The 13,480-nt window shown below is 42.4% G+C and overlaps 1 protein-coding gene across 2 annotated transcripts in view; it reads left to right on the top strand.

Moving 5' to 3' along the window:
- arhgap36 (Rho GTPase activating protein 36) overlaps nt 1-13,480 on the top strand; it is a 97,334-nt gene that overhangs the window by 56,531 nt on the left and 27,323 nt on the right. For both annotated transcript variants that reach the window (XM_029760640.1, XM_029760639.1), the window contains exons 2-3: nt 332-488; nt 10,319-10,393. In XM_029760640.1, the coding sequence (XP_029616500.1) occupies nt 332-488; nt 10,319-10,393 (232 nt within the window). The remainder of the gene's footprint in view (nt 1-331; nt 489-10,318; nt 10,394-13,480) is intronic.

Here is a 13,480-nt window from a genome sequence, read left to right as displayed (position 1 = left end):
AAATGTTAAGTCGTTTGGATACGAGGGTCTTGATTGTGGAAATGTTTTATCTTACTCAGCAATGTTTTCTATGATTGCCTTTTCATGTTTAGATCATCTCTTTTCCTAGCTTTCTCTCCTTTCATCTCCCTTCTTTCCAGGTCTCTCCCTCTCATCTCCCACATGCCCTTTTCTCTCTCTGGCCCCTCCCCTTTCTATGAGTACATTGTAAATGATATCAAGTAATTCAGTTCTTAGCTGTGATTGGTTCTATGTGTAATGCCTCCAAGTAATAGCACATTAATCATTCTCTTCTCCCTCTCTGCCTCCCTCCCTCCCTCCCTGCCTCCAGGGGGACCATACGTGGGCGACCATGCTGGGCCAGAGTGTGCGTCTGCAGCCGGTGCCTATCCAGAGCCTATCTGAACTGGAGAGAGCCAGGCTGCAAGAGGTGGCCTGCTACCATCTCGGGGAGAGGGACCTTGACTTCAACATCAGCATCCCCAGAGGTACACAAAGGCTTAGTTGCTATATGGCCAGGCCAGAAAGGACGACAGAGATATGTATACAGTGCTGGGCTCTGTCTAGATTGTAAAGCTCTTCAAATCTCAATTGGGGTTTGAATCTGGAGGAGAGGGACCTCGAATTCAACATCAGCATCCCCAGAGGTAAAGAGGAAGTAGTAGTAGTAGTTACTATATTGCCATGGTAGAAAGGACATAGATATGTAGTGCTATACGACATTGAAGTCCCCAAAGGTATGCAAGCGAGGAGCATTTACTATGGCCACGTTAGAAAGGACGGACTGAAATATATAGTCGGCGTCCTGAAAAAGTATTGTATCTCTCTTCTTGGTGATTTTAATTTCTTAAACATAACACTTTTTTTTTATCAAATTCCTGAAAAGATTACATTTTGCTCATCCTGGTCTAGATTGTAGAGCTCTTCACAATGCAGTACATGGCATTGAACAAGGTGAAGAATGATAGTGATAGGGACATTATACAGTTGAAATCTGAAGTTTGCATACTCTTAGGTTGGAGTCATTAAAACTCGTTTTCAACCAGTCCACAAATTTCTTGATAACAAACTATAGTTTTGGCAAGTCGGTTAGGACATCTACTTTGTGCATGACACAGGTAATTTTTCCAACAATTGTTTACAGACAGATTATTTTACTTATATTTCACTGTATCACAATTCCAGTGGGTCAGAAGTTTACATACACTAAGTTGACTGGGCCTTTAAACAGCTCGGAAAATTCCAGAAAATTATGTCATGGCTTTAGAAGCTTCGGATAGGCTAATTGACATAATTTGAGTCAATTGGAGGTGTACCTGTGGATGTATTTCAAGGCCTACCTTCAAACTCAGTGCCTCTTTGCTTGACATCATGGGAAAATCAAAAGAAATCAGCCAAGACCTCAGAAAAGAAATTGTAGACCTCCACAAGTCTGGTTCATCCTTTGGAGCAATTTCCAAATGCCTGAAGGTACCGCGTTCATCTGTACAAACAATAGTACGCAAGTATAAACACCATGGGACCACGCAGCCATCATACCGCTCAGGAAGGAGACGCGTTCTGTCTCCTAGAGATGAACGTACTTGTGAAGATGCTGGAGGAACAAAAGTAGGTACAAAAGTATCTATATCCACAGTAAAACGAGTCCTATATCAACATAACCTGAAAGGCCACTCAGCAAGGAAGAAGCCACTGCTCCAAAACCGTCATGAATAAGCCAGACTACGGTTTGCAACTGCACATGGGGACAAAGATTGTACTTTTTGGAGAAATGTCCTCTGGTCTGATGAAACAAAAATAGAACTGTTTGGCCATAATGGCCATTGTTATGTTTGGAGGAAAAAGGGGGAGTCTTGCAAGCCGAAGAACACCATCCCAACCGTGAAGCACAGGGGTGCAGCATCATGTTGTGGGGGTGCTTTACTGCAGGAGGGACTTCACAAAATAGATGGCATCATGAGGATGGAAAATCATCTGGATATATTGAAGCAACATCTCAAGACATCAGTCAGGAAGTTAAAGCTTGGTCGCAAAGGAGTCTTCCAAGTGGACAATGACCCCAGGCATACTTCCAAAGTTGTGACAAAATGGCTTAAGAACAACAAAGTCAAGGTATTGGAGTAGCCATCACAAAGCCCTGACCTCAATCCTATAGAACATTTGTGGGCAGAACTGTAAAAGCGTGTGTGAGCAAGGAGGCCTACAAACCTGACTCAGTTACACCAGCTCTGTCAGGAGGAATGGGCCAAAATTCACCCAACTTATTGTGGGGAGCTTGTGGAAGGCTACCCGTAACATTTGACCCATGTTAAACAATTTAAAGACAATGCTACCAAATACTAATTGAGTGTATGTAAACTTCTGACCCACTGTGAATGTGATGAAAGAAATAAAAGCTGAAATAAATCATTCTCTCTACTATTATTCTGACATTTCACATTCTTAAAATAAAGTGGTGATCTTAACTGACCTAAGACAGGGAATTTTCCTAGGATTAAATGTCAGGAATTGTGAAAAACTGAGTTTAAATGTATTTGGCTAAGTTGTATGTAGACTTCCGACTTCAACTGTATATGATATAAAAGCCCACTACATGTTTTCTGCTCATTCCACCACCACTCCCAGACTGTATTATCTCAATAAGTCTGAGTGAATTTTACAGTACAGCTCAGATATAATCTTACAATTTAAGATGAAAGAGTAGGAGTAAGACGAGTAGGAGTCAGAAGATTAGATACAAAATTAAGATAAAAGTTTAAGTTAAAAAGCAACAATAGTAGGAGTAAGACGGGTAAGAAGAGTAGGAGTAAGACAAGTATGGGTAAGAAGAGCACTATAGGAGTAAAAATCGTAGGAGTAAGAAGAGTAAGAAGAGCTTTTTATTTTACTAGGCAAGTCAGTTAAGAACAGATTCTTATTTTCAATGACGGCCAAGGAACAGTGCCTTGTTCAGGGGCAGAACGACAGATTTTAATCTTGTCAGCTCAGAGATTCGATCTTGCAACCTTTCGGTTACTAGTCCAACGCTCTAACCACTTGGCTACCTGCCACCCCAGGGTAAGAAGAGTACTGTAGGAGTTAGAAGCTTCTGATTCTGAGGGGTCTAGCGTGCTACATTCCTCTCTCGTGTCACCCTGGGTTACATAAGAGGCATTAGTCTGATCTCAGTGCTTCTCCATGTAGTCCACGCAGAGACAGAAGAGGAAGCGAAACACCCCACTCGTTGTTTTTTTCTGGTTCAATAAAAGTAAATTAACTAAGTAGACCAGACCCAGCTGATATTGCATTGGTGTCTATGGGAGACCCACCCCAATAACCTGTTGGGGCTAGGGGGCAGTATTTGCACGGCCGGATAAAAAACGTACCCGATTTAAACTGGTTACTACTCTTGACCAGAAACGAGAATATGCAGGGTACAAACAATCAACTATTTTACACCATTTTAAAGATAAGACTCTCGTTAATCCAACCACATTGTCCGATTTCAAAAAGGATTTACAGCGAAAGCAAAACGCAGCACTAACCTTTGATGACCTTCATCAGATGACACTCCTAGGACATTATGTTATACAATACATGCATGTTTTGTTCAATCAAGTTCATATTTATATCAAAAACCAGCTTTTTACATTAGCATGTGATGTTCAGAACTAGCATACCCACCAAAAACTTCCGGTGAATTTACTAAATTACTCATGATAAACGTTGACAAAATACATAACAATTATTTTAAGAATTATATATACAGAACTCCTTATGCAATCGCTATGTCCGATTTTAAAATAGCTTTTCGGCGAAAGCACATTTTGCAATATTCTGAGTACATAGCTCGGCCATCACGGCTAGCTATTTTGACATCCGCCAACTTCGGGGTCACCTAAACTCAGAATTACTATTAGAAAAATTGTATTACCTTTGCTGTTCTTCGTCAGCATGCACTCCCAGGACTTCTACTTCAACAACAAATGTTGTTTTGGTTCCAAATAATCCATAGTTATATCCAAATACCTCCGTTTTGTTCGTGCGTTCAGGTCACTATCCGAAGGGTGACGCGCGAGCGCATTTTGTGACAAAAAAATTCTAAATATTCCATTACCGTACTTAGAAGCATGTCAAACGCTGTCTAAAATCAATTTTTATGCTATTTTTCTCGTAAAATAGTGATAATATTCCAACCGGGCAACGTTGTATTCATTCAAAGGCTGAAAGAAAAAAATGTAGAAGTCTCGTGATGCGCATCTCAGTCTCACTGTCCCCAGGCTGACCACTTACAAACTCTGCTGCTGTACTTTGCCCAGAGACAGCAGACACCCCATTCCACTTTCTGGCGGCTTTAGAGAGCCAATGGAAGCCTTAGAAAGTGTCACGTTACAGCACAGATGCTGTAATGTCGATAGAGATGCAACAGAGGACAACAAATTGTCAGACAGGGCACTTCCTGTATGGAATCTTCTCAGGTTTTGGCCTGCCATATGAGTTCTGTTATACTCACAGACACCATTCAAACAGTTTTAGAAACTTTAGAGTGGTTTCTATCCAAATCTACTAATTATATGCATATTCTAGTTTCTGGGCAGGAGTAGTAACCAGATTAAATCGGGTACGTTTTTTATCCGGCCGTGAAAATACTGCTCCCTATCCCAAAGAAGTTAAACTAATTGGAAAGTGCAAGATTTTGCTCACAAAGACCTTCATCAAGACCTACTGTATTTTATCCAGCTCATCCATTCCTTTTGCCTCCATTGTGGACTTTTTTATCCTGAAGTAAAACAGGAGAATGGACTCCCACACGCTGTATAAATGTACAAATTAAACGTGTTCAAAAGTGTTATGTTTCACTCACAGTTGTTAGGAATGGAGGTATGTTAGAATAGACTAGAATACAGATGTGGGATCTTAATTTGATCACTATTTTGTTGCCCCTCAGTAAGGCATAGTTGCTGTCACACAGTTGCTATACAACCATACTGTACATCATAGGGCATTCAAATGTGTTACAGTTACAGCATGTAACCAGTCATGGATGGAACAAAGAAAATCCGACAAACATTTCAAATCAGTTTTCACTTAATCTGTTCCAGTACATTCTAATTATATGTCAATAATTCATTCCTTACAGAATCTTGAAATCTAATATTGTCAAAGTTATTGGACAAGACTATATTATTAAGACTAAAATATATATATTTTTTACTGCATTTCATTCTCTGTTGAGCTGCAGATTACGTAAATAGAAAACAGTTAAATCTGTCAGTCAGTGTCAGATAACTCTATTGCAGCATGACTCTATATGCAATATACTGTATAAATAAATGAAACACATACAAATATAAAATGGAGGGGGCCAGTGTTTATTACTGTCATAGGGAGTGGGATCAGTCAGAGTCTGTAATGTTTGGGATTATTCCTGTCCCTCTCCCTGGGGTGGAGACCTCATACAGAGTCTCTGTTAGCTAGCCAGCCACCTCCCATGTGTGTTACTGCTGTGTCTTTGTCCCAAATGACACCCTATTTATTTTATAGTGCACTACTTTTTTACCAAAGTCCATAGGGCTCTTATCAAAAGTAGTGCACTATAAAGGAAGTAGGCTGGTGTATCAGGCCCACTACTGTTTCAGTGATGGCTCATGTATAAAATATGGGAGCGAGCTGATGTCTGAGAAAGCACAGTACATGCACGTGCATGCATGCACACGCTCATGCACACACACACATGCACACACACACACACACCCACATACACACGCAGTCTTGTACAGCTAATCTTGTGGAGACACAATTCAGTCCCATTCAAAATCCTATGTTCCCTAACCCTAAACCTTACCTTAACCCGTACTCTTACCCTTACCCTAACCCTAACCTTAACCCTAACCCTAACCTAACCAGGCCTCACCCAGAACAGATTGCCTGGTCCCCTTAACCCCAACCCTAACCCCAACCCTATCCTTAACCCTAACCTTAACCCTAACCTCCATCTGCGGGAGTGAGTCCTCGTCCTCTCCATTGACTACTTCCTCAATCCCATCTCACAAAGGCACCCTAGCTACCTTAAGGACGCATACCTATTCACTATAGATATACTGTAGATTCTCTCTACACCAACATAGATATTTTGTCAGGTTTAGCAGCGGTGAAATCTGCACTCCGGAGATATCCAGATTCAGATAGACCAGACTCACAGCTCCTACAGCTTCTAGAACTTGGATTAAGAAACAATGATTTCACATTTAATAATAAACACTACTTACAGATTCATGGGACGGCGATGGGTAAAAGGTTTGCCCCAGCCTATGCTTAATATCTATATGGCAGACTGGGAATTGACAGCCTTGGATAAATGCCCATTGCATCCCATGTTTTATAGACGATATCTGGATGATATCTTCGGAGTGTGGGAACATGATCTGGTACATTTCACAACATTCATTGAAATACTCAATAACAATCATCCTACCATAACAGTTAAATATGTAATCCACCCACATACAATCAACTTCTTGGAAACAACTATATTTTTTCAAGAGACTGACACACACATGGTCTCTTTACAAACAAAAGTATATTTCAAGGACACAGACACGCACGCCCTACTTCAAGTCCCGTTATCACCCAAAACATACATTCACTGGCATTGTCAAATCACAACTCATTCGATTCCGTAGACTATGTACACAACAGAAAGACTTTCATTCAGCCACACAGACCCTATTTAGTGCAATGGGGAAGAGGGGATACTCGAAGCGGTCATTGAGGTACATAAAGGCAAACACACTGGCAGGCCTTACCCAGAACAGAATGCTTGATCCCCCCCAACCCTAACACACTGGCAGGCCTCACCCAGAACAGATTGCCTGATCCCCTTAACCCCAACCCTAACCCTAACCCCAACCCCAACCCCAACCCTAGCCTTAACCTTAACCCTAACCTTAACCCTAACCTTAACCCTAAACTCCGTAACTCTCCCTGCAGAACTCTGGACTAGGCACTGACTCCTGACCTGGGCGAACAGTCCACACCTATTCTTATCCCTTTCCTGATTCTGGGTCCGTATCCCTATCCCCCCATCCTATCCCTGTCCTCCACCCTCAGACCTTTCCCAGACCCCCTGTTCCTATCCCCCCAACATATACAGAACCCCAGATTATACCCATCACCATCACCTTCTCAGACATAAACAGACTCCTTCATTCTAGACTTTCACCCAAACACAATGTACATTTCCCCCACTCCAGGAATTCAGACCTTTATCAGCCTTTCGCAGAAACCCCTTAATTTTTGTCAAATGTTCCAATAAACCCACTCCAAAACCACCTACGGAACAACAGTACCATAGACAACTTCAACACATTCAAAATCCACATGCACAAAGCTCCAGTCCTATCCCACAACTCATGACCATTCAGAGCACCAACACTGTCTATGCCATAATATGCACATTATGCCACAACATCTATATAGGAGAAACCAGTCACTCAGTCTTGACACGCCTCAAACACCACCTCTACACAATTGAAAAAAACAAACATATTACAAACACACCTGGTAAAACACTTTCAAATCCACCCTACAACCTCCCTCCGCATTACCGGTCTGGAGATGAAAGCCTCCTGGACCATAGGCCAGAGAAGAGCAGCTGAATCAAGGTGGATATCCAAACTTAAGACCTTGGCTCCACTTGGTATGAATATTAAGGAGTAGTATAAAGTACTGACAGTGGGAGTTAGAGAGGGCCTAATTAAGAGAGCTGGAGGGGCCATCGACACAAGGAGGAAGTTCAATAAAGAATAATGTATTTAATTGCTTAGTCTGGTTTTGTCTTTTTTATATTTTGTATTGAATTGTATTATATTATGCACTTTAATATAGCACATAATCCCTTCATCCTTTTTGGGGGGGATTTCCAATTATGTACTTACTTAATTATTTATTTAATTATTCCAGTATGCATGTTTTATTGTGATTTTATATGAAATTTGGTTTAAAATTAAACCTTTTTACTCTCAGGATTGTATTGATAATTATGTTCCTCCTGTATTTGAACTGTTGTGGGTGACGAGCTCTCGGCCTCTCATGTTCTCCCACCCTCTCCAGACCGGTCAGATGTACAACACAGAAACAGGGCAGAAAGTTGCAATAGGCCCGTGGAAGGTTTGATACCAACATAAACATAAACCCTCTTAAACCTAACCCTAACCTTAACCCAAAAACCTAACCTTAAGCCTAACCCTAAACCTAACCCTAGCTCCTTACCCTAAAACTAACCCTAGCTCCTAACCCTAACCCTTAACGTAATTATAACAATAATTCTAACCTTAACCCTAAACCCCCTAGAAATAGCATTAGTTCTCTTGGGGACTAACAAAATGTCCCCAGTTAGTCACATTTTTTGTTTGTTTACTATTGGTAATTAAACACGTCCACACACACTGAAAACTCATATTATGGGAGCTAGCTGCTTGAGGGATGGAGTGAGGTCGCCATAGGTTTCTGTTCTGATCCCACTGTTTGAGCCAATACCAGAACCTCTGGTTTATTTTTACAGTGTGTGTGTGTGTGCATGTGTGTGTGTTTGTTTGTTGTTGGTTTCCTGGCAACGCCTTGGCTATGCTTGATGGATGGATTCTTTCTGAAATCTCTGTTCTTAGCAGTCAGAGTGGTGCTTATTTGGCAAGTCTGGAGACTGTTTTTTATGTCTCATTTTCTCATGGATATAGGGAGCAATCCCACAGGGTCTGTCATTATTTTCTTACTTTCTTTCTTTCTCTTGCATGATATTTCTGTCCTTCTGTTTCTTTCTCTCTCAGCCCCAATTGGGCCTTTCTTTCAGATTGTTTTGCTTTGCCTAAATCTATCTCTCTCCACTCTGTGTGTGTGTGTCAGTCCTCTAATCTTAAAGTGTGCACGCCATTGGCAAACACACACACACACACACACTGAGTACATTGCATGTAGGAATACACACACACACACGGAGCGTTGAGTTTGCTCAAGATTAACCCTTGCTCTGGCATGTGCCGAGTGGGAGGAGACGATTGCCGTGGAAATAAACTTTAATTTCCTGTAGTCATGGGAATTTGACCCCCTTTAAACCCTTGACACACACACACGCACACACATACACACACAAACAAACCTCTTCACATGGGGATTTGACTGCTCGGATCATTTACATTTCAAGGCCTTCAAAACTCCTATCCGGTCAGCCCTTAAGGATGAAGTTGCATCTAGACACTGGTGTAGAGTCAGTTCTGTTGTTTTCCCATTAGTGGTGAGGATTGGGATTCTGTGAGTTTAAGCTGATCCTAGATCTGTGCCCAGGCCCAATCACGTTGAGAGAAACAAAGAAAAATACATTCTAGTCTTGGAAGTTCAAGGATTCTGCAACAAACCAGTCCTAAACAGCAAAAGCGTGCTACCTTACAAACACACACACACAGACTGTACACATGACTGTGATCTTTAAAGCCCCAAAACCCAAACAGTGATGTCTTCCAGACAAAGCTCGTCAGAGGATGTTTAGGTTGTAAAATCACATCCTTGATCTGCATATAGTTTCTCTGGTGTCACCCTCTGGCTAAAGGCTACAGAGGCAGTTCAGGAGGCTGTGGCCTATACAAACACACACGCAAAGACTTGATGTTGTAAAAGGTCTATTCTTAGTAACGCCTGAATTGAGGAATAGATGTAATTCTCAGGAAAGCAACTTGCCGCAGTGGGTTGGTGGGGCGTGCGTGCGGACATGTGTTTCCTTCTTCTCTTGTTTGGTCTTCACATGGGTGGAGATTTTGTGCTAATATTCGGTCCCGGTTTGTTTGTTTAGCATCGTTTATGGTTCCTTTTTTACAAGGAGACGATATGGTGGGAGCAGTAAGAGAAAACCCAACATTACCAAGGATGTGTCCCAAATGGCGCCCTATCCCCTATATCAGGGCTCTCTAACCCTGTTACTGGAGAGCTACCGTCCTGTTGGTTTTCACTCCAAACCTAATCTAGTGCACCTGATTCTAATAATTAGCTGTTTGATAATCTGAATCAGGGGTTGGAGCAAAAACCTACAGGAGCGTAGCTCTTCAGGAACAGGGTTGGGGAGTTTTGACCAGGGCCGATAGGGCGTAGTGCACTATACTGTATATAGGGAATAGGGTGTCATTTGGGATGTAAATTCAAATAAACTGCAAGTAAGACGCAGATTATAAAGAAGCCAGTTAAAACGTCACCAGGCAAACGGTACATTACTCTTCACTATCATGAACAAAAAACCTATTTTGTTTCTTTTTGTCTTTTTTTAACAACCCATTTTTTTGTCCACCTTTTCCAGAAATTCGTAAGAGGAGAAAATCACTCAGGAGGAAGTTTGACTCCTTCTCCAAAGAAAAGAAAGAGAAAGAGCGAGGTAAGGTACACCCCCCCACCACCCTTCCAACCCCCCCCCCCCCCCATAAACTAGAGGATGAAGTGTCGAAATCTGCACTGTGTCGGGGAATAGGGTGCTGTTAAGGACGCACGCCTATGACTCAGTACTCTTTGTTAAAACTGAAGACTACATACCATACCTCAGAAGGTCAGACAGACCAGAGTCATGTACTTAGATACACAGCTCTGAGACAGACTAACCACTATTGACGTAGGTCTACAGGAGCTTCTACTCCTTCTTGACTAATTGACTATTGCCTGTGAAATGATCAACCACTGTTGACGTCCAGTACAGTTTCTCCAATGCTTCTTCTCTATTCTGTAATGACAATTAAGTGACTAATGCTTGTCAAATCAAGCACTGTTGACCTACAGGCCAGTTGCTTTCTACCTCTTCATTGTTTAACAGGGACTAAATGCTTAATGCCTGTGAAATCATTGTGTTGACGACAGTGTGCTCGATTTCAACCCCAAGAGGCAAGGGCCTCTTTATACTGTAGATGACTCATTTTTGCAACTTCTGTCTGTTGTAGAAGGTTTAAACACTGCCTCCTAAGTGTATACACTGATACACTCTTATAAACATTCACACACACACGAACGGACAAAAAAGAAAGGCATGGGCACGCAAGTATATGCGTACAGTCTGTCTCTCGCTCTCTTTCTGACACGCATGCACACACACGCTCTGACGGACACAAAAGGCATGTGCACACAAGTATGTGCGTACACAGTCGCTTTCTTTCTCCTTCTCACACACAAAAAACTAAAAGGCACATGCACACACGTGTACACAGTCTCTCACTCACCTCACCCCCCCCCCCCCCCCTCACACACACACACACACTCTGTTATCCTCTCCTTGGCCCAGTGCTGGCCATGTGGAGGTGTGATCAGAGAGAATAAAGAGATGTTCTCTTTCTCCTCCAGCTGGTCACCTCCAGGGCAGGGCCAGCTAGCCAGCCTGTTGTCTTACCAGGGTTAGGGTTGATTAGACTACCCGTGACACAGGACAGGGTCTGCTAGCCAGTTTGTTATATTAGGCCTACCCAGGACAGCAAGCTAGCCTGTTACCCAGGCCATTGGCCAATGTGTTAGCATTATGGCCAGCTAGCAAACGTTTTACCCAGGCCAGTGGCCAACCTGTTAGCATTATGGCCAGCTAGCCAGCCTGTTACCTAGGCCAGTGACCAGCAGGCCTGCTGTTTTATCTAGGGTTGGGGTTAGGCAACCTGCCTGTTGATTAAGCTAGCTACCCAGGCCAAGCCAGGACAATACCTAGGGAAGCCTGTCTGTCATGAGGGCCAGCTAGAGAGCCTGTTGTGTTACGCAGGGCAGTGGCCAGCCTGCCTGCCTGTCTGTCTTTTGGTGCTCTCAGGTGTGTGTCTGGGTAAATCTCCTAAGATGATAGTACTTAATGCTCAGTCAGAACATTAGGGGCTTGGCAGGGATGGATGGATGAATGGATGAAGGGATGGAGTGGTCGAAAACAAACGAGGGTAAACGAACGCTCAAGTGATCAGAGGCGAGTAGCGTCACTAACGCTAATGCCAACAAATGCTAATTAACCCATAAGACTCTAAGCCCTGTCTAAGCCAGGGGAGGGGGGGTGGGGTACTACTAAACTATATGGAATTGTTTTAAGATGTTCATACCAATGATAAAAAAATAATAATAATTGAATTTTAAAACCCCTTGAAGCCTATAAAAATAAATATATACAGTACCAGACAAAACACCTACTCATTCAAGGGTTTTTCTTTATTCTACTATTTTCTACATTGTATAATAATAGTGAAGACATCAAAACTATGAAATAACAGTGTGCAAAGCTGTCATCAACACAAAGGGTGGCTACTTTGAAGAACCTCAAATATAAAATATATTTTGATTTGTTTAACACTTTTTTGCTTACTACATGATTCCATATGTGTTATTTCATAGTTTTGATTTCTTCACTATTATTCCACAATGTAGAAAATAGTACAAATAAAGAATAACCCTTGAATGAGTAGATGTGTCCAAACTTTTGACTGGTACTGTATATTCACTGCCTTCAGAAATATTCAGACCCCTTGACTTTTTCCACAATTTGTTACGTTACAGCCTTATTCTAAAATGGAATCAATAAAAATCCTCATCAATCTACACACAATACCCCATAATGACAAGTGAAAATAGGTTTGAGCTCAAGTGCATCCTGTTTCCATTGATCATCCTTGAGATGTGTCTACAACTTGATTGGATTCCACCTATGGTACAATCAATTGATTGGACATGATTTGGAAAGACACACACCTGTCTAGATAAGGTCCCACAGTTGATAATGCATGTCAGAGCAAAAACCAAGCCATGATGTAGAAGGAATTGTCCGTAGAGCGCCAAGACAGGATTGTATCGAGGCACAGATCTGGGGAAGGGTAAGAAAACACTTCTATAGCATTGAAGGTCCCCAAGAACACAGTGGCCTCCATCATTCTTAAATGGAATAAGTTTGGAACCACCAAGACTCTTCCTAGTGTTGGCCAGCTGGCCAAACTGAGCAATCGGTGGAGAAGGGATTGGTCAGGGAGGTGATCAAGGACCCGATGGTTACCCTGAAAGAGCACCAGAGTTCCTCTGTGGGGATGGGAGAACCTTTCAGAAGAACAACCATCTCTGCAGCACTCCACCAATCAGGCCTTAATGGTAGAGTGGCCAGCTGGAAGCCACTCCTCAGTAAAAGGCACATGACAGCCCTCTTGGAGTTCGCCAAAAGGCACCTAAAGGACTCTCAGACCATGAGAAACAAGATTCTCTGGTCAGATGAATGACAAGCTTCTTATCTGGAGGAAACTTGGCACCATCCCTACGGGGAAGCATGGTGGTGGCAGCATCATACTGGGGGGATGTTTTTTAGCGTCAGGGACTGGGAGACTAGTCAGGATCGAGGGAAAGATGAACGGAGAAAAGTACAGGGAGATCCTTGATGAAAACCTGCTCCAGAGTGCTCAGGACCTCAGACAGGGTTCACTTTCCAATAAGACAACGACCCTAAGCACACAGCCAAGAGAACACAGGAGTAGCT

Source organism: Salmo trutta, chromosome 8 (assembly GCF_901001165.1).
Source record: "Salmo trutta chromosome 8, fSalTru1.1, whole genome shotgun sequence".
Lineage (NCBI taxonomy): Eukaryota > Metazoa > Chordata > Actinopteri > Salmoniformes > Salmonidae > Salmo > Salmo trutta.
The sequence above is the reverse complement of the archived record's forward strand: the minus strand, read 5'-3'. Positions and strand labels throughout refer to the sequence as shown.